At 57.2% G+C, this 22,367-nt stretch overlaps 1 protein-coding gene across 2 annotated transcripts; it reads left to right on the top strand.

The window, feature by feature from the left end:
- Positions 1 to 7,446: 7,446 nt before the first annotated feature.
- NXPH3 (neurexophilin 3) lies at positions 7,447 to 12,257 on the top strand. Of its 2 annotated transcripts, none has more exons than XM_022558141.2 (2): positions 7,447 to 8,073; positions 10,479 to 12,257. In XM_022558141.2, exons 1-2 carry the CDS (start codon positions 8,020 to 8,022, stop codon positions 11,181 to 11,183), a joined length of 759 nt encoding a protein of 252 aa, XP_022413849.1. In that variant the 5' UTR covers positions 7,447 to 8,019; the 3' UTR covers positions 11,184 to 12,257. The 2 variants fall into 2 exon arrangements, with proteins under 2 accessions (XP_022413849.1, XP_089757240.1); XM_089901114.1 differs by lacking the exon at positions 7,447 to 8,073 and adding an exon at positions 8,084 to 9,247.
- The last annotated feature ends 10,110 nt before the right edge of the window (positions 12,258 to 22,367 follow it).

The following is a 22,367-nucleotide window of genomic DNA, read 5'->3' as shown; positions in this document are numbered from 1 at the left end:
TCTTGGAAATTAATCTCCCTTTGGCGTGGGGTAGGTAAGGAATGACTGGGAGAGACCATTCCGGGCTGCTGTGGTCCCAGTGAGCAATGATGGAGTCCTGAAGCCTCCAGTGGGTTGGAGGAGATGCAACTGGACGTTGGGAAGAGAGGCAGGGGGCAAGGCTGGCACCAAGATTCTAACGAGGTGGATGGTGGCGCCCTTCAAGGAGGGAGGAACACAGGACTGTGGCTCAGGATGTGAAGACTATGATTTTGTATACTTGGAGTTGGCAGAGTCTGTGGAAGCCCATGTCCGGAGTTGGCTGACTTTGGGCCTGGCGTTCAGGAGTGAGTAGGTTATGCCTTTGGGCTGAGGTCAGTCCCCGACCCCCAAGCCTGAAAGGCTGCAGAGCAAGCCAGTGCTGAGTCTGCGTGAGGCAGGTGTGGGCAGCCGTGGCGGTCCAGGGCAGAACAGGGGTCAGAAAAGCACCCCCAGTGGCGTCCTTCCTGCTGCCTCTTCATGGCTGCGCTGACCCTTCCAGGAGTGGCCTGACTGAGGTCCCTTTCAGCCTGTGGCCACTCCCAGGCTCATTCCCCCCATGTTCTGCCCTATATTGAAATGTGGGAAGGGCTATGGCACCAAAGGGGAACAGTGATGACCCCAAATGGGGTGGAGGGAGAATACTAGGGAAGTCTTCCTCCCGAACTGTCTGGGGTGTCATCTGGCTACCACCCCAACCCTGCCCCCCTCCTCAGTGCCCTTCGGCTCCCCCTGCCCCATCTTTGATCAGATTTGGAATCGGAAGGTCTTGATGGCATCTCCGCAACAGAAGCTCAGGTCAGTGCTGCTCTGGGAAGCCCTTCAACCTCCTGGATCCCCCTGACACTGTCTCCTCATCTCCCCCACCCCCACGCCCCGCCCCCACCCAGCGGTGCCCAAGAGTTTAGATAGGAGTTTCTTGAGTGGAGGTTCCCGGTTGTCCTTTCTTCCGCCGCCAGGAGTCACCATCGGCCTGGAAATGGAAGGCGCAGGCAGGCCGTCTGGACGCCCGGGCGACCGTCGGAGGGCGAGGGGGTGATGCGCCCCGCCAGCCCTATGGGGGGGGAGGGGAAGGGACCCTGCGGGGTGGACGCCTCGACCTCCGGAGGAGGCTGCCACGGGGCGCTCTGGACCCAGTGTCCGTTGGGGGTCCAGAGGGGCGCGCGCCCCTGAATTCGGGCCGGAATGGAGGCGAACCCGAGGGCCAGGGTGCAGGTGAGCGTGGCCTCTACGCCCACCCTGAACCCCTTCCGTGAAAAGGAAGCGGGAATTTCTCACTACAGATGTTGTACTGACCCTTTCACAAATAAAGAACTCGAGGCTCCCTTCGCGTGCCCGAGGGGGCACGACCCCCCTCCCCGTCTCAGTCGAGGCTATTTTCACTCCAGAGCTGCCTCCTGGTCTGACAGCGACGTGAAAGCCTGTGGTTGACTGAATAACTGAATGCGTATATAAGAAGAGGCGGCGTTTATTGAGCACTAACTATATGCCAGACGCCGTTCCCAACAAATTTATACTGTTATTATCCCTATGAAGAAACCGGGCACAGTGAGGTGTAGTCATTTGCCCAAGACACAGTGGCAAATGCAGGATTGGGACCCAGGGGATCTGGCTCCAGAGCTCGATCGTGCAACGACGTCTCTGAGCAGCACAGGCCCTTCATTGTCTTAAGGCGTTGTCATCAAACGCCTGGGCACCGGGCACTGGCGAGCGAGAGGGGGCAGCGCGGCGGACAGGTGAATCCTCGCCTTCCTCGCGGCGCAAAGCGCCCGCAGGCAGCGTCCCAAGTGCCCACCAGGCGGCGCGCTGACCCCACTCACGTCCGACACGACACGCCAGCGCGGTCTCCCTATCATCCCCCCGGGAGTTGGCTTTGACCACGGCGACCTGTGTCCAGCCGACAGGTGGAGAACAGATGACCTGGTGCCAGGTGCGGGGCCCCTGCCAGGTGCCCTGCAGTCTAGCGGTGCAATTCAGGCCCTGTCTCTCCCCCTTGCTTCCCACCTCTGAAGATACTGACAAGTGGCTGGAAGGGGCATGGCCAGACTCCTTTTGTTCAAGTGCTTCACTGTTTACAAAGCACTTTCCACCAGCTCGATGCAGATAAAGGACCAAGGTGTACATGTGCCCAGTAGAGAGCCAGACGTTCTCACCCTCACCAAGTCCTCACCCCAGGAGAGGGGCTGTGTGATTCCCCTTTACAGACAGGGCAGCTGAGGCTCAAGGAAGACAAGAGGTTCTCCCAGCCGATCTCAGAGCCAGACCTTAATCCAGGAGGGCTGGACCCCACGTCCTTATCCTTTCCTCTCAACAAGAGCACACGTGGGAGCCTTTTGAGCCAGAAGGAGGGCCCTCCTGTCTGGAGAGACCTGTGAGAGGCAGGGGCATAGACAAAATGACCCCTCAAAGCCGGAGGCAGGAGGCAGGTACAGTGTGGGATGTGAGCAGCTTCCCTCAGGCTTCTGAGGCCAGGGGGTTCCCACCTGCTTCCTGGCTCCCCTGTCCCTCCCCTGCCCCATCCCCCCTCTCTTCCATCACTCTTCCCTACATGACTGGCCCTGGCAGCCCCATTCTGCACCCTCACTGTGCTCTGTCCTTTGCGAGTTCCTCCCACTCTCACCTCTGATAACTCTCGAGGCTCACACGCCTCCCCGTCTGGTCCCTTCAGTGGGAACTCCACTCTGCACCCAGCTCTTCTCTGCACCTGAAGCACCTGACGTCACCTGTCCAGGGTGGGGCTCTGCCTCCTCCCACAAACCTGCCCTCCGTCCTGTGTCCCCCGGGCCAGAAAGCTGGGGGCATCTTTGACCCCCCAACCCCAGTCCTAAGAGCCTAACCCCTCTCCATTCCACTCCTTAAATGTCTTTCAAGGCCATCCCCTCCTTCCCATCCCAAGGGGTTCTGCCCTAACCCAGGACATCATCACCTCCCAGCTTCCAGTGTCACCCACTCTCTTAAATCCTCTGCCATCAGAATGATCTTTCTAGTGATCGTTCTAAAGTGCAAGTCTGCCCCTTGTTTAAAACTTGTAAATTAAAAACCTGTAGTACAAAACGAACACCTTAATCACAGGACGAAGCCCCAAACCTTTCGCTAGACCCGTAGAGCCCTGAGCCATCCAGCCCCGGCGCATCTCTCTGGCTCTGTCTCACTCCCCGCTCCTTTGCAATCCTTACTGCCTATGGCTCCTCCAAAGCACCAACCTCTCCCTAGTCTCTGAGTCTTACTTAGCATGCGCTGTTCCCTCTGCCTGGAAGCCCCCTCCCCAGCTCAATGGCTGGCGACGCCTCCTCGCCCTTCTGGTCCCAGCGGAAACGTCACATCTCACAGAGCTTTCCCTGACCGCTTCCAGGTAAAGTGGGCCCCCTACTTGGTTTCTCTCTTACTCAGAACTTGGTGATCTTCGTCCTTCATACCACCTTCCAGCATCTCAGAGCTTGTGTTTTTGTATGCTTAGCTATTTAATCTCTGTCTCTCCCAGAGCCCAAATTCTCCACGCGAATAAGGACTGCCATCTCTCAATCACAGCTGTACCCTCACACCCAGCCCAGGACCCGACATACAAGTAGACACCCGATAACTATTTGTGGAACAAACGAGTCTTTCATCTTGTCCTCATCAGAACCCCATTCCCAGCCTTTCTTTCATCTCTGGCCTTTGCATGAGCTGCTTCCTCTGCCTGGAAGGTTCTTTCCTTCCCCTCCCACCTGAGCTGATCCACATATCACAAGACCAATTTCTCTGGGATTCGTCCTTGGCCCCCTCATTAGAATTAGGGTTTCCCTCTGGGCTCCCCTGGTTCCCTCTATGTAGCATTCTATCATAACACTTAAAAATTGCAATTTTCCAGGTAAACATGAGAGATTGTTAGCAATAATGAACTACTCCCCCCTCTCCCCTGCACCTCTCTGCTCCAAGCGGCTCAAGGGCATCCATTCTCTGCCTTTCAAACCATCAGGAGCCCCATTCCTATTTATTCAATAAGCGCTGACCGGGCACCCCTCTGTTGTTTTCTTTCCTGCAGCACTGGGGTGGTAGGGAGGAGGGGAGGCATATAGACAGGACTCTTCCAAAGGTGAGACTGAGGCAGGCGAAAGCATCAGAGGTGCTAAGCAAGTGCCCAGCCAACCCACATCCAGGGTGCAAGTGGGTGCCAAGGAGGGGGGGCCGCGGGGCGGGACTAGCAGGTTGAGTTCTTCCCCTTTCGTTGGGCATCTGCTGTGTGCAAGGTGTGGTGGGGAGGGCGTTGGGGGTAAGAGGAGAGGTGAGCCTGAATGGCAGACACACCTGGGGTTACCTCCAGCACAGCTGCGCACAGAGTTCACTGAATCTGCCATCTGTCTCCCCACCCTGGGAGGAGGTGGAAGGACCAAGGTTGTGTACAGTTGCCAGAGGAATCTCGGCCAAACTCTGTGGTCACTTTTTTGTCTCTGCCTTGCCAGGCTGCTCTGCTCCTCTGAGCTGCTGCTTGTTCCCTCTATCCTGACACTCCCCATACACCAGTTTATCAAAGTGAAGTCCAGAGACCACCTCCATCGGCATTACCTGGGAAGGGGGCAAAAATGGCTGGTTCTGAGCTCCCATCTGCTAACCCTGGGGTGGGACCCTAGCATCTGCCTGTGTACAATAACCTCTGCTTGGCACTCTCGAGTGTGAAAGCCCCAGTACTTCTGCTGCTTCCAGGATCAGCCCACACGCCCTCCTTGCCCCTGGCTGCCAGCTCCTGTCTGGGATCCTTTGGGGGCTGCTCTTCCTCTGCCCACCCCTTAAATGCCAGGGTGCCCAGGGGTCCTCCATCCAAGCCCCTTGTTCCTCTTTCACATCCACACCTCCGGTACCCCCGGCTAGACTTTCTTCTGCCCTTGTTTGGCCAACAGCACCCAGATTTGACATAACTGATACTGACCTCCCCACTTCCCCAGAAGCCACCTTCTACCCCCCAACACATCCTCTCACATGTAGTGCCCACCTCAGCGAGCATCCTGCCTATTGCCCAAGCCAGAAACTTGGGTATCATACTTGACTCTCTGTCTCCCTTCCTTCCTCATTTCAGCAACAACTCAATCCTGATTTGCCTCCCTCCTAAAGATGTTTTCAGTCTACCCCTCTCTCTCACCCCAGACCATTGCATTTATCCCCTAACTGGTTCCTTCCTTCAAGTCTTTCCTCTTTCCAGTGAATTTTCCAAAAGCTTTCTAAACTGCAAATCTGACTACAATCACCAGCCCCCTTAAAACCCTTCAAACGATTTTCAAGGTCCTAACCCCCTTGACCTGCAGGAAGGACCTTCCATCAGCTGGTCCCAGCTTGCTGCTCCAACTTCCTCCCCTCCCCACTGAGCTCCAGTAACAACAAACTGCTTCTTGTTCTAGCCTCCAGACCTTTGACCATTCAGTCAGTCCTTCGGCATCACCTCCTCCAGGAAGCCATCCCTCTCCGATCCCCCCACCGCCCCCGCCACCCCCCCACCCCACGCCACCCCGCATGGTCCTTAGTGTATCCATACTGCCTGGTAGAGGGATCTGTTATTCTACTCACCACACTGAGTTATAATCATTGATTTTCATGTCTCGGTTCCACGCTACGCAGTGAGATCCTTGAGGGCAGGGATGGTGTCCAATTCGTCTCTGTGTCCCAACCCCTGGCCTGGTGCCTGGCACTGAGGACAGGCTTGGCCAATGGATGATGGATGAATGCAGAGGGGAAACTTGAAGGAAGTGACAGCCAGGAAGAGCCAATAGGGCAGTGAGGGCCAGCCTGGAAGGAGGCGCAGCCAGAGCAAATGTGTGGGTAGTAGAAAAGCAAGAGCTTCCCTTTATCGAACGCCATGACTGCCTGCCAGCCATTGCGCCTGTGCTTTGTTTGCACATTCGGTCTCATTTAGTTCTTGCAACAACAGATCAAGAAACTGGCATCAGAGAACCAAAGCAACTTGCCCAAGGTCACACAGCCAGGCTTGGAGTAGAATCCAGGGCTGTCTGGCCTGAAGACCTGTGCTCTTTCTGCTGGGTCACACTGCTCTCCTGGGGATAGGACCTCCTGGAGATGGACAAGGAGTGGGCCCAGCTACACACCTGCCTAGCTGAGGGCCGGAACCAGCTGCTCACGCTCAGGCCGACAGCTTCTTCCTCCCAGCCGGACCAGAGGCTCAGAGGCCAGACAAGGATTTATCTGTTCCTCCCTCCCCAGGCTTTGGGTGGGGGAGGGGGGTCTTTGACTAGACATGCACACACCCCCACCGCCACCACCAGGGAAGGGCTGCTGCGTCCCTTACTGCCCAGGGTGCCTGGGGAATGCAGGGGGCTCTGTGATGCTGTCTGCGCTCTGCAGAATCTGTCTCCCTCATCACGCTTGGCCCAGGCTGATATTAACATCCATCTGCATTCCCCGTGCACCCGCCTGGCAGATGGTGGGGGAGGAGGCTGGGTGTGTGCTGGGGGCTGCAGCCAGAGACCAAGCTGGGCCTCGAGGGCCAGAGCGGAGTGCCCACCCATCCTGCCCCATGGGCCCAGCCCAGGCTGGGGCTGCTCCAAATGCTGGGGTACCTCCTCACCCTCACAGCCTCTGAGGGGTGCTGGGTGCTAGAATCCGGCCTTTGATTTTTCTAAGGACTAAAGGGGCCCTGCAATTCCAGGAAGAAAACCCAGAGATGTGGGGGGATGGGGGATGGGCCCCACCTTTGGGAATCTTGGATGAGGGTCATTTTATTCCTCCTTGCCTGGGAAGTTTGCAGAGACCGGAGATAGAGACCCTGCTGGCATAGGAGCCCCACATCCCAGCCTGGGGCTCCCTGGATCACAGGGAGGGCAGTAGTGAAGAATGGAGGTACAGCCTCCAGGGAGGCCTTGCCCACCTGGCTCCCCAGCTTCTCAGGAGGCTTACCCCTGACCCCAGCCCCAGAATCCAGTCTGGACCCTAGTGGCCTTTTCAGCCCAGCGCTCCAGCCAAAAGTTTCCTGTTACAGCGACTGGACTGAGAGGTATTCGGGGGAGGCGGGGAGGGTTATCCCTGCCCCTCTGAGTAACGTAGAAGAGGAAAGGAACTGACTCCTGAACAAAAGGAGTACAGGCTAGACACCTAGAAGAACTTCCCTCAGCACAAACGCAACTCTTGCGGAGAGAAGTGGACTCTGGGCTGTGGGAATAGGCTACAGTAAGGAAGACGTTCTTTTCTGGCTCTCGTAATGAGTTCGGGAAAAATGACCTTTCCAAATTCCAGGTCTCTTGGGATTCAGGGCAGGGCAGCGGATCCCCAGTGCTCGCGACCGGGGACAGGCGCCCTGCCAGAGGGGTGGAAAAAGTAGTGTCCCTATTCCCGAGGCCACCACCCTCTCCCTTCCTCGCCCAGTTACTCCGCCCCCACATCCTGCCCCTCGCGTCCTAGGTCCCTGGGTTGCTGGCCGGCAAGGGAGGAGTTAACTCTGGAGGTACCGGCTGGGCTCACAGTACCTGCCGCCGCCGCCGCCGCAGCCGGTGGGAGGGACGAGGAAGCGGGAGCCGCCTGGGCGCCAGAAGCGCTCCAGTCTGGCGGGGCGCTGCGCGGGTAGTGGCGGCGGGTCTCGGCGCGGCCAGGGGCGTCCGCCAGGGGGCGCGCCGCGACGGGGCGGGAGGGGCCGTCTGGTCTGGGGAATTAGCACAGGGACGAGCGCGCGCGCGGGTCCCCAACACATCTGGGCGAGAGCGGCGCCGCTGGAACCGAGGGGGCATATCTGGAGCGGCGGAGCCACCGCGCAGCTGGGGCCCTTCGAGGCGCTCGGGGCACCCATCTGGGACCTCGAGAGGGGGCCGTGCCGCGCGCAGCTGGACCAGGGGAGGGGGGCGGCGGCTGCACAGCTGGACCGAAGGGGGCGGGGTCGGTCCTGGGCGGCTGGCAGAGCGAAGGGCCGCGAGTGGCCTGGGACTGGAGCATGGGACGGCGCGCCTGAGAGAGCAGGGGTGAGGAAGGGCCTGGTACCCTGAGGGGGAAAGACGAGAGAAAGGGGCACGAGAGCAAAGGAGGAAGATGCAACTGACTCGCTGCTGCTTCGTGTTCCTAGTGCAGGGCAGCCTCTATCTGGTGAGTGGTCCGCGGGGAGCGGCGCGGAGGGGCGGGGGCCGGGAGGATTGGGGGAGAGCGCGGGAAGCTTCCAAGCCCGAAAACTTTCTCCCTTCCCCTCAGCATCCCGGGGATGGAGCGGAAGCCTGGAGGCTGGGGGAGAGGGCGGGGCCGAGGCCAGAGACTGGACAGTAAGGGTTAATAGGGGCGGGGAGAGGGTGCTGGGCTGGCCCACCCACTCGGCCTCTGGTGGCGGGAGGTGCGACGGGCACGAGGGAAAATGCCCGCAGCCGTCGCCAAGGGTTACTCGACCCCTTCCCGGGCCCCGGGCCGTGCGGAAGGGTGGTGGGGGATGGCTGTGGAGCTGATGACCTGCCAGAGTCATCAGAGCTGTGGGCTCTTCCCTGACCTAGGGGCCCCGGAGGGCCCCAGCGGGCCTCGCGCTCTGGGTCCATCAGCGTAAGAGCCAGTACAGGCGCGGGGCGGCCCCCGCGTCCCTCGCTGCCGCCTTCCCTCCCGCTCCCTCCCTCCCCGCCTGTTGTTTTCCTCTTCTCTCCCGGCTGCGCGCAGCCGGAGCCCCACAGGACCTGGGCAGGCGGCTCCCGCCCCGGGCTCTCGCGGCAGCTGAGCGGAGCGCCCAGAGCCCGCTCCCCGAGCGCTCGCTCGCTCCTTCCCGGCGGCCCAGGACGCACGGAATCAACCCCAGACCCCAGCCCAGGGCTCAGCTCCCCTCTGACCCACCAATTGGGTCGGGTGGCCAACCGCCACCCACCAATCCCGTCTTGGAGAAGCCTCAGCCCCACACCTCGGTCTGCCCTTCTCCTCAAAACAATAATTACCTTTGCCACTGTGTGGAAGAAGCCCTCCCTTATCACATCCCCACCCGGGGCCCTTCTCCCCATCCTCCAGCCATTCAGCTGTGACCCCCGGCGGCCGAGTACACACAGGTCTGCCGCCTTGAGCCCAGCCCCCAGAGCTTCCCCTCCTACTGTCCCTCTGCCCCACCCTTGGGTCCTGGCAGGCAGGGCCACCGCACACAACCCCAGGCATGGCCAGGGCCAGAAAAGAGACCACAAACCCCTTTGGAGCCCTCCAGACCTCAGGCATCCCACACCCTCATCCCAGGGTCACCAGCAAATCCAGATGCTGCCCAGCTGTGAGCTGGTGCCCCGGTGCTCATAACGAGATACGTAAGGTGAGTACTCTCTTCAAAAGCTGAGCAAACCCACACCAGGCAGCTGTCCTCAGGACACCTGCTTCACTCCCTGATGCCCTCCGGAGCTGTCCTGTGTTTGAGCTTGTCAGGCTGTCCTGCTGGCCTTCCCCACAGCTCCTTCAGGAAGCCTCCCTCCTCCCCTACTCTGTCGACGGAGTAGATGCAGCAGAGGTCAGCCAGGCCTCCGCAGAGTTTACAGGAGATCCCGGGTGCGGATGGGGCTTGGATAAGATCCCAGTAGAAGGACCCATCTGGTTGTGAGCCCGGGAGTGCAGTGGCTTGGGAGGTCTGACTCTGTGTGGCTCAGCCTTGTAGTGGTGTGACCTGTGAGTCTGGTGTCCCCATCTGTGAAGTGGGAATAATAAGAACTCCTACCTCCTAGTATAAGTAATGTCCTGGCAAGTTATCACCAGTGGTCCCCGGAGGAGAGTTTGGCCCTCCTGGGTACGGAACTCACCCCAGGTCTCCCTCAAACCCTCCTGCCAAAACCTAAACTGCATTTGTACTTGAGAGAGAATTTCGCTGGGTTCTGTTTTCTTTTCCATCATCTGTTGGTTCTCTTTGCCTCTGAAGGTAGAAACTATCCCAGGATAGGGGTGGTGTCTCATCCAACAGACTAGAAAGTCCCCAAAGGCAAGGGCTGTACCTCCCCTGTCAAACTAGGGGCTCTCTCAGCATAGAGATGGAGCTCTCCTATCTGACTTGGGGCTTTTTGAGGGCAGAGACTGTACCTCCCCCATCAGCCTGGGAATTTCAAAGAGTGGGGGACTCTACCTCTCCTATAAGAAATGGGTGCTCTGTCATCACAGCTTCTTCCATCAGATGAGGGCTCTCCCAACATCGGGAGCTGGGCCTCCCACATTAGACTCGGGGCTCCCTAGGAGCTGGGGCCACGTACCTCTGATGCCGTGGTCTACTGGAGAGAATTCTCCACCATCCTTCCAAGACTTTGAACAGTGACCAGAGGCAGGACAGTGGGGAGAGGAGCTAGGGGTGACCTGAGTGTCAGAACATGGGAGGGAACCATGACACAGGCCAGAGTGCATACCCAACCCCCAGAGTAGGTGGGCAATGTGCAGGGCCCCCTCAGCCCCAAGTCAGAGTGGAAGGGAGGGCAGAGAGATGATGCCGGTGGTGGGAGGCAGTGAACCAGAATTCCTGGGTCTTCTGGGGACCCAGGTGCTCATTCTCCTCCCAACTCCCTCCACAGGTCATCTGTGGCCAGGATGATGGTCCCCCTGGCTCAGAGGACCCTGAGCGTGACGACCCTGAGAGCCAGCCCCGGCCCCGGGTGCCTCGAAAGCGGGGCCACATGTCACCTAAGTCCCGCCCCATGGCCAACTCTACTCTCCTAGGGCTGCTGGCTCCGCCTGGGGAGGCATGGGGGGTCCTCGGGCAGCCCCCCAGTCGCCCGAACCACAGCCCCCCACCGTCGGCCAGAGTGAAGAAAATCTTTGGCTGGGGTGACTTCTACTCCAACATCAAGACGGTAGCCCTGAACCTGCTCGTCACGGGGAAGATCGTGGACCACGGCAATGGGACCTTCAGCGTCCACTTCCGACACAATGCCACGGGCCAGGGCAACATCTCCATCAGCCTCGTGCCCCCCAGTAAAGCTGTAGAGTTCCACCAGGAGCAGCAGATCTTCATTGAAGCCAAGGCCTCCAAAATCTTCAACTGCCGGATGGAGTGGGAGAAGGTGGAACGGGGCCGCCGGATCTCGCTCTGCACCCACGACCCAGCCAAGACCTGCTCCCGAGACCACGCTCAGAGCTCAGCCACCTGGAGCTGCTCCCAGCCCTTCAAAGTCGTCTGCATCTACATCGCCTTCTACAGCACAGACTACAGGCTGGTCCAGAAGGTGTGCCCGGATTACAACTACCACAGCGATACTCCCTACTACCCCTCCGGGTGACCCTGGGCAGGCCACAGAGGCCAGGCCAGGACTGGAAGGACAGGCCTGCCCACACAGGAAGCCATCTGTCTGGATACTGGGCAGGGAGAGGAAGGGGCCTCAGGCGGGGAGCGCGGGGGTGGAGAGGAGGAGAGGCCGAGTGGCGCCAGGGCCAAGCCTCAGGTGGCGGGGAAGGGGTCGCAGGTGCTGGCCCCAACCTGAGGCTGTGGAGCAACCAGGACACAGGAGCGCTGGCCGAGGAGTGGGCTCTCTGGGCGGCCTCCCAGGGCTTCCCCACTGAGCAATAGAGAGATGTTGGGTCCAGGAGGCCCCTGGAGCAAGCAGACAAATAAAGTCATTGAGGGGAGCCCAAGACCTTGGCTCCCTCCCTGCCATCCTGCGAAAGAACACAGCAAGGAGAGGGCTATTTCATCGGTGAGGACAGCAAGCGGGCACTGAAAGATGGCGGAGCTGGGGCTTCCTGGGAGCCAGCACCGGAACTCTCCAGCCCCACCCAGTGGGCCGACCCGAGCCCTCATCCTGGACTGAGGCTGAAGTGGTGACCTGTGGCGTCTTCGATGTCTTGACAAAGAGACCATCTGCCCCCAGCCAGGCCACCCCTTCCTTCCCAAAATTCCTTCTCTTGCCATTGCTCCCCACCCCCACCCTTGTGCTGAAGGGGACCCTCGTCCTTAAGCTGAGACGGGGGCGATCATAATTCTCGCAGCACCAAGACCACACGTGGAAGCCCACCTGTGAGCCACGTGCTCATCCTGCATCCCACTCCTTGCTGGCTCCTCGGGGAACGACCTTATCCAGCGAGTGAGCCTTCCATAGCCAGCCTTGCCCATCAGCCCAGGTCTCGCCAGGACAGAGATGCTGCCTCCCCTGTGGCCCATGGGACCACCTGCAGCCCGGGGCAGGGTAAGGCCACACCGCGGCGGGTGTGCTGGGCCTGTCCCGTAGTGTCTGTCTGTGGGGGTGGGGAGGGGGGAGGTTTTGTGAAATCAGTTTGCTGACTTCTGTGTGCAGACTCGCGTTCTCAGATCAAGGAATAAAGCTTTCCTGGGCACTGGACTCTGAGTTATTGGGGAGGGGTATGGGAGCGGGGGTGGGGAAGGCCACAGGCACCCCGTGGTCCGGCCAGAGTTTCTCAGATGGCAACAGGACATTTTCTGGAGTCCAGAGCTGCAGGGCTCCAACAGCTACTGGAGCTGAAGCTCCAGGGCTTCCCTCTCCACCCCCTTTCCAGCCACGAAAGCTGGGCCGGTGTTGTGCCGGGGCTGGTAGGGGGTGAGGGTGGCATCTGCGAAGTAGCTGGGGAGGAAGAGGTAGTAGGTGGGATGGGCCACATAAGGTGTTCCCTGTCACCTTCCTGGATATCCGTCTGATGGGCCCACTGGGGTCCCAACACTCTTGTCAGTATTTTGCTCTGTGGCCTTGGGCAAGTCCATTGTCCTCTCTGGTTCTCTTTTCATTTTTTTTCTATAAAATGAGGAGCTTGCCATTTGAGAACCCAGAGGTTCTCAAATGTGAGTGGGCTTCTGAATCACCAAGAGGGTTGTTAAAACCCAGATTTGTGGGTTCTACCCCAGAGTTTCTAATTCAGTAGGTCTGGAGTGGGGCCTAAGAATTTGCCTTTCTAACGAGTAATGAGTGCCCAGGTAGACACTGATGGTCCCAGCCCAGGGACCACACTTTGAGGGCCTCTCAGATGTCCTCTGAGTTCCCTTCTGGCCCTGGCTTCCTGGGATGAGGAGACACCTCTGATGCTTCTCCTCGTGATTTCCAGCGGCTCCTCCTGCAGAAGTCTCCTGGGAAGGGTCCCTTCAGAGGATCAGGGGTATTGGGTGTTCAGTCTGATGACACGCTCGGGGAGAAACAGGCCAGGGTGGGGTAGGGACAGAAGGGGCTTGAAAGCAGCCATCCCCCTGCCCCAGCCCATAGGAGGGCCTCAGAATGGATGGCTGCCTGGGCCACCTCATCTGGGAGTTAGCTGGGCTAACTCCATTCGAGCTCCATGTGAGGAAGGCTGGGCCCCGCTACCAAGATCACAGTGCCCTCTCTGGAGGCCATTCGAGATCTGCTCTCTTGGGAGGGCGGCGTGCAGGCCCCCTGGGTCCCTTTTGGCCAGGTAGCCAGAGTGAGGAGAGTCCTAGCGTGAGGGTAGGGTGCTCCGGCCACCCGCAGCCTGTCTCCCCTGCCCAGCAGCACTCAGCACGGACTATCGCCCTCACACCGCAGAGCAGAGCTGGGTGGGGTCTCAGAAGCCACCTTGCTGTCATCCCCCTCATAGGAAGTGACCCAGAAAGGGTGAGTGACTTGAGCCCACACTCCTATCCCAGCCTCTTCCCCGCCCAGCCACCGAACCTTGCTTGCGGGGCGTCTCTCCTGAGCGGAGGTTTGAGACTCCCCAGCCCCTTCACGCCACCCTCTCCCTCCCCACCCTAGGGACAGGGCTCGGGCCCTGCCTGCCATGGGGGGCTTGGGCTTGCTGGGCTCTGGTGCGTTGTCCCACCTGTGGACACACACTGGAGACGGACCACGAGCACCTCCCACAGTCCTGTGGCTGCGCTGGGCCCCTGCTCTGTCCCCCTGGCTGAACTGTCAGCAGGGCGGGGGGCCCTCTGGCCCAGCCCCCGGCTCCTCTCCTCCTGCAGAGAGCCAGATGCTGCCGACAGCTGGAGGGCTGGCCTGCCTGGCACACAGTTCTGCCTGCACGGGGCGGGGGGGTTCATTTCAGTAACTTCATTTTGCCCGCATGCACTCTGCAGCCTCTCCCTCCTTTTCCGCCTTCCCCAGTAACCCGGGCGGCTCGTCTCATTTAGGACCTTGCTAACAGATTTCCTCCCGAATCGTAATTCTGTTGGAATAGACTTTGTGCCCTACTAGTCTTGCCATCACCAGATACTTCCTGTCCCCCCCGGTCCCCACAGAGGGAAGCATCTAAGCATCTGGCTATGAAGGCGCCAACCTCTTCCCCCTTGGTGAGCAATGTCTAGGGCATCTCCTGGGCAGATAGACCCCCAGTCCCCATCAATTGCTTGGACCTCCCACTCTTGCCATTCAAAACACAGGAGAGGGCTTCCCTGGTGGCGCAGTGGTTGAGAGTCCGCCTGCCGATACAGGGGACACGGGTTCGTGCCCCGGTCTGGGAAGATCCCACATGCCGCGGAGCGGCTGGGCCCGTGAGCCATGGCCGCTGAGCCTGCGCGTCCAGAGCCCGTGCTCCGCAACGGGAGAGGCCGCAGCAGTGAGAGGCCCGCGTACCGCCAAAACAAAAACAAAAACAAAACACAGGAGAGCAGATTCCTCAGGAACAAACCTGTCTCCTGTCCCAGGAAGAAGCTCTAGGTTCCTATCCTCACCCCCAACCCTTGCCCCCTCCCACTGCCCTTCAGTGGCTGGCCTGCTGGCCCCGTGGCCCTGTTCCCCCATCTGCTCAACTTGGCTGGGGAGCCACCCCAGGGCAGGGGCCTTGGCTCCTCTGTTCGAGTGGAGCCTCTGGGACAAGCCTGCCAGACCGGGGGCTCTTTGGGGACATGACCTGTATCTCCCCACCAGACTGGGGAGCCCCTGGGGCCAGGGTCTGTACCTGCCACGTCAGATCGAAGAGCCTCTGAAGCTAGGATCTGTGCCTCCCTCATCAGACTGGAGTCTCTCTGAGGGCAAGAACTGCGATTTGGATGCAGTGGGGAAAGCTTATTCTTTTCTAAGCACCGGAACACCTGGAGGCGGTCTCTGCCCTCGCCCTGCGCACGTCTGGGCAAGGATTCCCACCTGGGCCTCAGCATCCCCATCTCTAATGGAGTGAATATTCCCAGCGGTCTGTGAAGCTAAGAAGAGGGAATACATGGTAGGTGAGCTGGCAGCAATGCTGAGTCTTCCTCTTGATGAAGTTTAAGGCAAAAGCAAATGGGTGCATGGGTCCCTCCTCCCTCCCTCCTTACCCACTTCCCAGGGATGAGCAAGCAGGAACTGAGTCACCCACTTTCCCATCCTTGGCAGGAATGCTGGTGACCTTGCATGTGGCAGACTTGTGTGGCGAGGCCCACTGCTGAGAGATGCACGAGGTGGTAGGTGGGTAGGGAAGCTGGGGGAAGGGCGTGTATGGGGGTGGAGGCAGCTGAAGGTCGTGGAGTGACCAGGGTGCTGGATTATTGAGTGGGTATGTGTAGGGGGTCGTGGGAGACACAATGAACCAGTTGCTCTGTGCTGGGAAGTGATCCAATGTCATGGCTGGGAGTAGGAGAGAGAAATGTTACTTCCGAAGGTTCTGAGTCCTCTGGTACTGCCAGGAGAACCAGGGGCTGGGGTGACGGGCGGGGAGAGGCACCACCAGCCCCGCTAGGCGGAGGTAAGATTGGTTGGGGACAGCACCTGCCAATTATACCAAAGTCCTGGAGTGGCAGCTGCTGCCATCACCAAGGCACAAATGCCAGAGGAGACACGGCACTCAGCAGCTGGGCGCTGGCTTCTGGTTCCACAGGAGCCCCTGTTTCCTGTTGGCCTGCCAAGCTCAAAGGCTGACCTGAAAACCACCCAAGCTAAGGTGCCTAGTTCAAAGCCTCCCAGTTCATCATCTCAGGGCCGCCTGGCTAGATGGTCCCAAGGGACAAGCTAGCACCTCCTGAACCAGTGAACTGACAACATGAGAGTTGCAGAAAGATATATCTGGATCCCAATTCTGAGTCTGTAATTTATTAGTCGGGTGCCCTGGACAAATGACATAATCTTCCAGAGCTTCCTTATGTGAAAAACTAGGGATCTACTACCTACCTTGGAGCATTGGTGGGAAAACTAAATGAGTTGCTCGACAAATGTTACTCTTCTTCTTTGCTTCTGGAGATGGGGGTTTGTGTTAACTTCAGCCTTGCTCCTGGTGTGGAGAGGTAAAAAGGCCCCAGGCTGGAGGTAGGCGACCTGGGTTCCCATAATAAGTGTGACAGAGACCACTAATATCCATTTCCCCTATCTCCGCAGTAATGGAATTCTCCATTTTTAGTTGGGCACTTGGCTGCCTGAAAAAAATACTTCATTTCTTTGCCTCCCCTGTGCCTAGATGTGGCCACGTGACTAAGATCTAGCCAGTAAGCCAGTTATTTGGCAACTTCCAGAGATCTTAAGAAGTTGATATACACCCTTTGCCCTGTCTTCTTTGTTCTATCCTCTGTCCTGCTGCCTGGAATATGTATGTGATTGCTGGAGCTCTACCTGCCATCTTAAACCACGAGGGATAAGAGCCATACCCTAGAAGTGGCAATGAGCTGGAAGAAGTCCTGGTCCCTGAAAATTTTGTGGAATAGAAATATCATACCAGTCCTAGGCTCCTACCTTCAGACTTTTATGTGAGAGAAAAATCAAATTTCTATCTTACTTCTATCAAATTTCTATCTTATTGAGTCTCCATTTCTAGCAGTTTAGTCTAGCTCCACTTGATTTAGTGGATGTGGTTGAGCACTTCACTTCTGTGGACCTCAGTTTCCTCATCTGTAGAAATGAGAAAATGCTCACATATCTTGCCGCACTTCAGAGATTTTATCGACTCACGGGCAAGAAGGAACTTGGAAAATCTCTGGTTCTCTGCCCCCTCTCCAGCACTGAGGCGCACAGCCGCCATTTGCGAGTTGGAAGAAGTTGCTGCTGCACTGCAGGGGGCTCCCAAGAAGCTGAGAAGCATCCTCTAGCCCTGTCTGAAAGGCCTCCAGTCCCCAAATTCAGCCCCCACACATCTGAGTCCCCATCCACGTTCTGATGTTGGTGACACAAAATCGTTGTTCAGGGCCTGACTGATCCCAGCCAGATGGGATCCTAATTTAATTAAAACCCTTTAATTACCTGCAGCAACACAGCTTTGGAAGTCCAGTGCAGAAGGGGGCCTGTAACGGGAGGGGGATCGTTGACAGGGCAGAGTAGGGGCTGCCCTTCCATCACTCTGGGAACCTGGGGTTGTAGAGCGTTTCTCCCACCAGGGTGGGCACAAACCGTACAGAGCAGCCTGTGTGGCCCGTGCTTCTGGCTTGGTTGGTTGACTGCCAAGCGGGGAGTGAGGCCCTTGGGAGCAGAGCACCAGCCACTTGAACCAGAAGCTGTCAGTGTTGGTTTTGTGCCTACACTGAGGCCAGCACAGACTGTATAAGCTCAGGTCTGAGTCCCTCAAGACGCTGGCCCTGCCCGGGACAGTCTGGGTAGGAGCAGGTACAGTTCTGATTCCTGCTAATTGGCCTGGCTTAAGAAACAGGGGTACCTCTGTCTCCACCAAGGAAAAGCAATGCCCCTGTGAACTCAAGGTGTTATCCATCTGGGGAGGGAGATGAAAGGGGGTGACTTAGGTGGGCTGCAGAGGAACCATGTGGTTTCTTGGGGTCTAGTAAGGAGTTCCCTTCCCCCAACGTGGTGCTGGCCCTCAACTGGCTTCTCCCTGTGAAGGCAGAAAGCAGTAGCCCAGGCCAGGCCAGAGCCTGCCAAGCCTTGGCAGGGCAGACTCAGAAGCCTAGACTCCACGAGCTGGGCTGTTTTTAAGCCTTGTGGACATAATACGTTAATACCCTTCAGTTCTCCCTTAGTACTTATTCATTTAACAAATATTGTTTAATAAAGCCTCTGAAAGCTCCAGCTGGTCTCCATGGGGCCAGATCATTGGGGGAAGAGGTTCAGTTCGCACTTGAGCCATAGCCTTAAAGGACATGTTCTACTGCGGTCAGCATGATGTCAGTGGCTAGAATTGAAGCAAGAAACCCCAAGAAGAAGAAAAAACTCAAGGGGAGAAGGTAGGAGCCGTGAGGCCCCACCACTCCACACCCCCAAATTTCTCCTTCCGAAGCTGAAGCCGGGGGGCACTGCAGTTGAACGTGTTCCGCGGTACCCAGGCCTGTTGGCTCCCGCCTTCCCACCCCCTGCCTCTCTTCCTGCATCCAGCCTCAACTCCCCACTCCACCTTGCTTCCTCTGTTATCCCCCAGCATCCACGGCCCTCTTGAAAGAGACTGCTCCCACCTCTGACTCAGGTTGAGTCTGGAGTGCTATGTAACTGCCAACTTGGGGACTGTCACAGCAGGAAATGTGGATGTGCCCCCAGACTAACTAGAGACTGGACATAGGAGCTGTCATTCCCCATCAGATCGAAGACTTGTGAGGGCAGGGGCTGTGTGTCCTGTCCAGCTGGCCTGGAGGCTCCCCAGAGACAGGAGGGCCTTACTTTGAGGCACATCTGCTCAAAGGTGTCCTGCACACCAAACTCTCCCTGGGGAGTCATCCCTGATGGGCCTCACTGGACCGTGTGCTGAGGCATGATCACAGCCTTCACTCTGCCACCTCGGGAGAGGAAGTGACAACGGGGACAATCTGCCGCCCTGTCCTCACTCCAGCAGCCCAGGTCCTCCTGGCTGGAGGAGAGGGTGGGCAGGAAGGGTGAGGACAGCAGAGGAGGAGGGCACAGCCCTCCTCCCAGCTGTCCCGATATTGTGTGTTGTCTTCTCTAGAACAGTCTTCTGAGACATGGCTTAGCTCCGGGGGCACAGTGAGGGGCACTGAGCGTCACAGGAAAAGCCAGGGTCTTCTGGCTCCTAACCCGGTACCTGCTTTTTCCTGACCCCAGGCTTCCTTGATCCGATCCCCTTCATGACTTGAGGGGTGGCCCTACCTGGGGTAGGATGGCCTGCACAGCCCCAGGGAGACTGGGCTCCCTCTCCTTGGGTTCAGAGCAAGGCCATTCCCCAGCTAGGGTGCGTTTGGAGAGAGTTGGGTTTGAGTACTGGTTGCCATGTGACCTCGTTCTGGTCCCCTCAGCCCTCTGGGCCTGGATGGCAGTCCTTCCCCCACCTGCTCACATGGTTCCTGCAGGAACAGCTCTGGCAGCGGTGGCTCCGGGTCCGTGTAGGGCTATTGCCGTCTGGCTGGGGCTCACGGGCAGGGGCAGAGGGCTGGTTTCTCTTTCTTCCTGGGGGAGGCTGTGGAGAGCATCAGTTGAGAGCACAGATTCTGGAGCCAAGTTGCATGGATTCAAGTCCTTGCTCTGCCACTTCCTAATTGTAGACTTTCAGCAAGTTATTGAACATCTTTGTGTCTCAATTTCCCCATCTGTAAAATGGCGGGGGGGGGGGTGATCTTTACCTGTCAGAGGCCTGTTGTGAGCTGGAATGGGTAAAGCAATTGAACCGTGTTTGGCACAGCTGCCCTGAGTACAGTCCCAGCCTATAGCCCTCTCTGTTCCTGGCCAAGCCTGGGTGTGAGGGAGGGAGAAGTGTGGCCATGGGCAGGAATGCGCAGGAAAAAATACCCATAGGGAAGGTCAGAAGTCTACAAAAGATGACTCATACAAAGGAATCTACTTTTCTTTTGATTCCGGTTGAGAAACGGAGCTCTTGGTTGTATTTCTACTGATCCTTGGGCCAGGAATCCCCCACTTCTGCACTCCAGAAGCCCCTGGGTACTCCCCCTGGGGACCTCGACTGGTAAACACGACACCAGGCTCAGGGAATGCAGGTGGCCAAAGGGTCTTTATTTAGAAGCAGAGTTAAAGACCCACAGCAGTCAGCCAAGTGTACGCCCGAGGCGGCTGAGGCAGCCTGCAGGGGCCCCTCCTGCCTTATTTTGCCCCACCCTCACCTCACCTGCCTTTATCACCTCCACCCAACGGATCAATTTCTCATCAGCCTGGATGGCCTGTGGTCCTTTGATGGTACTCCTGGGAACTGGGTGTGTGAAACAGGCCCATCTTGGACTGTAGCCCCGAGGGTGACTCCCTGAGGACTGGGCCTTATGTGACCCATTTCTTCTACACTTTGAGAAGGGCCAAGGGCATGGGGTAGGCACAGGGCCTGGCAGTAAATCTGCGACTCGCAGAGGGACTCTGAACGCTCTCCATCGTGGGAGTCTTTCACAGGGACAGAGAGGAGAAGGGAAGACACAGGTCAAGGGGCAGCTAAACCCCCGACAGGCGGCATCTGCACTTTATAAATGAGGAGGATGCTGTTTGGGGAAGCTGCGGGAAGGTGGAGGATACAAGAGTGTGGGAAGGTATATAAATGCCCCCTTTACCAGCCTCGGCAGCTCCCAGGCCTGGGATAGGAGGGGCCTGCCGCTGCTCAGTCAGGCGCTGCCATCTGTCACATCTCAGCGGAGATCAGCACTGGAGGGCTCGTTGTAGGCAGGTTTTTATTATTATTTTTTTTAATGCTGCAGGATCAGGCTCAAGACGTCACTCTGGTGAGCAGTACTGGAGACAGGGGAGAGAAATGTCTAGGAAATCATGGAAGCTTCCATGCTCCAGGAGGAGGGAGGAACAGGGAGCAGAAATGGAAAGGAAAAAGAAAAGAAGCCAAAGAAGGAAAACCATGTAGAAAAGACGGCCTTGAATTAGCAGGTGTGCATCATCCCTCTCCCCCTGGCCCCTCAGGAGGCAGCAGCTGCCCAAGAAACTGGGCTCCAGGGTCCTCAAGTTACTTACATCCTCTCCCCAGTCCCTATTTTCACACCTCCAAGCCGAAGTGCTTCTGCCCTGCTTCTTACCTTCCTCTCTGGAATGCCTAATGTCAAGCACTCCTAGCTTTTGGAGATTATAACAAAGATGACGGTGATGATCATAAATGAAGAGCTGTTCCAGGTGACTGAAAGGTCTGGGGCAGACTGACTCTTCCTGAGACTCCCGCACGCGTTACAGCAGGTGAGAACCTCAGAGCTCGCAGGACACAGGGCTGGCCAGGGGATGGCTCTCCCTCTCCCCACAGGTAATTCTGGCTCAGAAGATCCCCACACTCCCAAAGGTGCCCATTTCAGGGTCTCGTCGCAGATTTACCTTCCATTCCAAGAAATCCTAAAAGGCCATGGACTCTAAAGGCTACATATGGCTTAGGGTAGGACCAACAAGAAGTACACGGCAATAACAATAGCATCAGTGGCAGTTAACCTTTCTGGAGCTCATGAACGGTAGTCACCATGTTAAGGACTTGATATGTACTACTCATTAATTTCCACGGGAACTCTATGAAATACCCATTTTACAGAAGAAAAACTAAGGCTTATACGTGCAGGTGCTTTGGCCAGGATCGTGAGTGGTGGCAGGAGATCAGAGCCGGGCTCCTTGACTCCAGATGCTGTGCTCTCTGAACACCAACCTTGGCTAGACCTCCAGCGCTGCCTGCACTCTCACCAACCTTTCCCCAGCCGCTAGGCTCATCACACCTCCCAGCCCCGACGCTATCCCAGGGTTCTCAGCCATTGATCTCATTTCCTACTTAACACTCAAAAACGTACACGTCACCAGATGCAAGCTTGCTCAACTTCCTACTATGAGACAAACCCACGTTCTATAGGACTCTCCTCATACCCAGAGAGGGTGTCCCTCCTCTTCCTACCTATGCCCACCCACCCGCTTCTCCTCCCAGATCACTCAGAACCTCCCAGCACAGATGGTCCTTTCTCTACTGGACCTGAAAGCTTTTAACTGCTTCCTCTCTACTGGATCCCTCTCGCCAGCTTTAAATGTGCTCATGTCTCTTCCATACTATAGGAAACAAATGGAACTCCTCCCTCTACTCATTACCTTCTTCCAGTTCTGCCCGAACTTTTCATTCCTCATGACCCACCCACTCCTCACCTCACCCCCGATTGGGTCCCTTCACTGAAATGGCCCCAGCTAAGCTCACTAATGACTTCCATGTTGCTACCTCCAATGGGCGATTTTATCGTTTCTCTTATTCTACTGCATTTGACACTTTTAACAGTTTTGTATTTATTCTCTGACATATGTTTCCTTCCTGTCTATCTCTAGCCAACTCTTTTCCTTCTTTGTGGCTTATCTTTTTTTTACTGGCCCTAAAATATAAGCATTCCTTAAGGTTTAGGAACCTTTAGGTTCCTTAAGGTTCCCGGGCCCCCTTCTCTCTTCACTCTATACTCCTTGATGATCCAACACACCAAGGGCTTCACAATTACACCTCGAAACCAGTATATCCCAGAACCATCTCGCCAGTCTTGATCTCTCCTCTGAATCCAAGGCTCAAAAATTCAATAGTCCATGTGATACCTCCATTTGGAATTCTCAAGGCATCTCATAAGCAACAAGTAAAATGAATTTAATGATCTAATTTCCCAGTTTATCTTCCCACTGGTCTCTATGTTGGTGAATCCATCCTACCCACCTCTTTGTCCTTACTCTATCCAATCAGCAAGTTCCAACAAATTTGCCCCCTAAACCTCTCTCAAA

This window comes from Delphinapterus leucas, chromosome 19 (genome assembly GCF_059928025.1).
Source record: "Delphinapterus leucas isolate spDelLeu-1000000601 "Yukka" chromosome 19, BTC_Dleu_Yukka2, whole genome shotgun sequence".
Taxonomy (NCBI): Eukaryota; Metazoa; Chordata; class Mammalia; order Artiodactyla; family Monodontidae; genus Delphinapterus; species Delphinapterus leucas.
Note: the sequence above shows the minus strand (reverse complement) of the source record. Positions and strands in the feature narration are given on the sequence as shown.

Excerpts from the sequence above, each read along its gene's own strand:
- NXPH3 (XM_089901114.1), top strand. The coding sequence starts at position 9,101 with ATGGCCAGGGCCAGAAAAGAGACCACAAACCCCTTTGGAGCCCTCCAG. Across the intron at positions 9,248-10,478 it reads CTCATAACGAGATACGTAAG|GTCATCTGTGGCCAGGATGA; the intron begins GTGAGTACTCTC and ends CTCCCTCCACAG.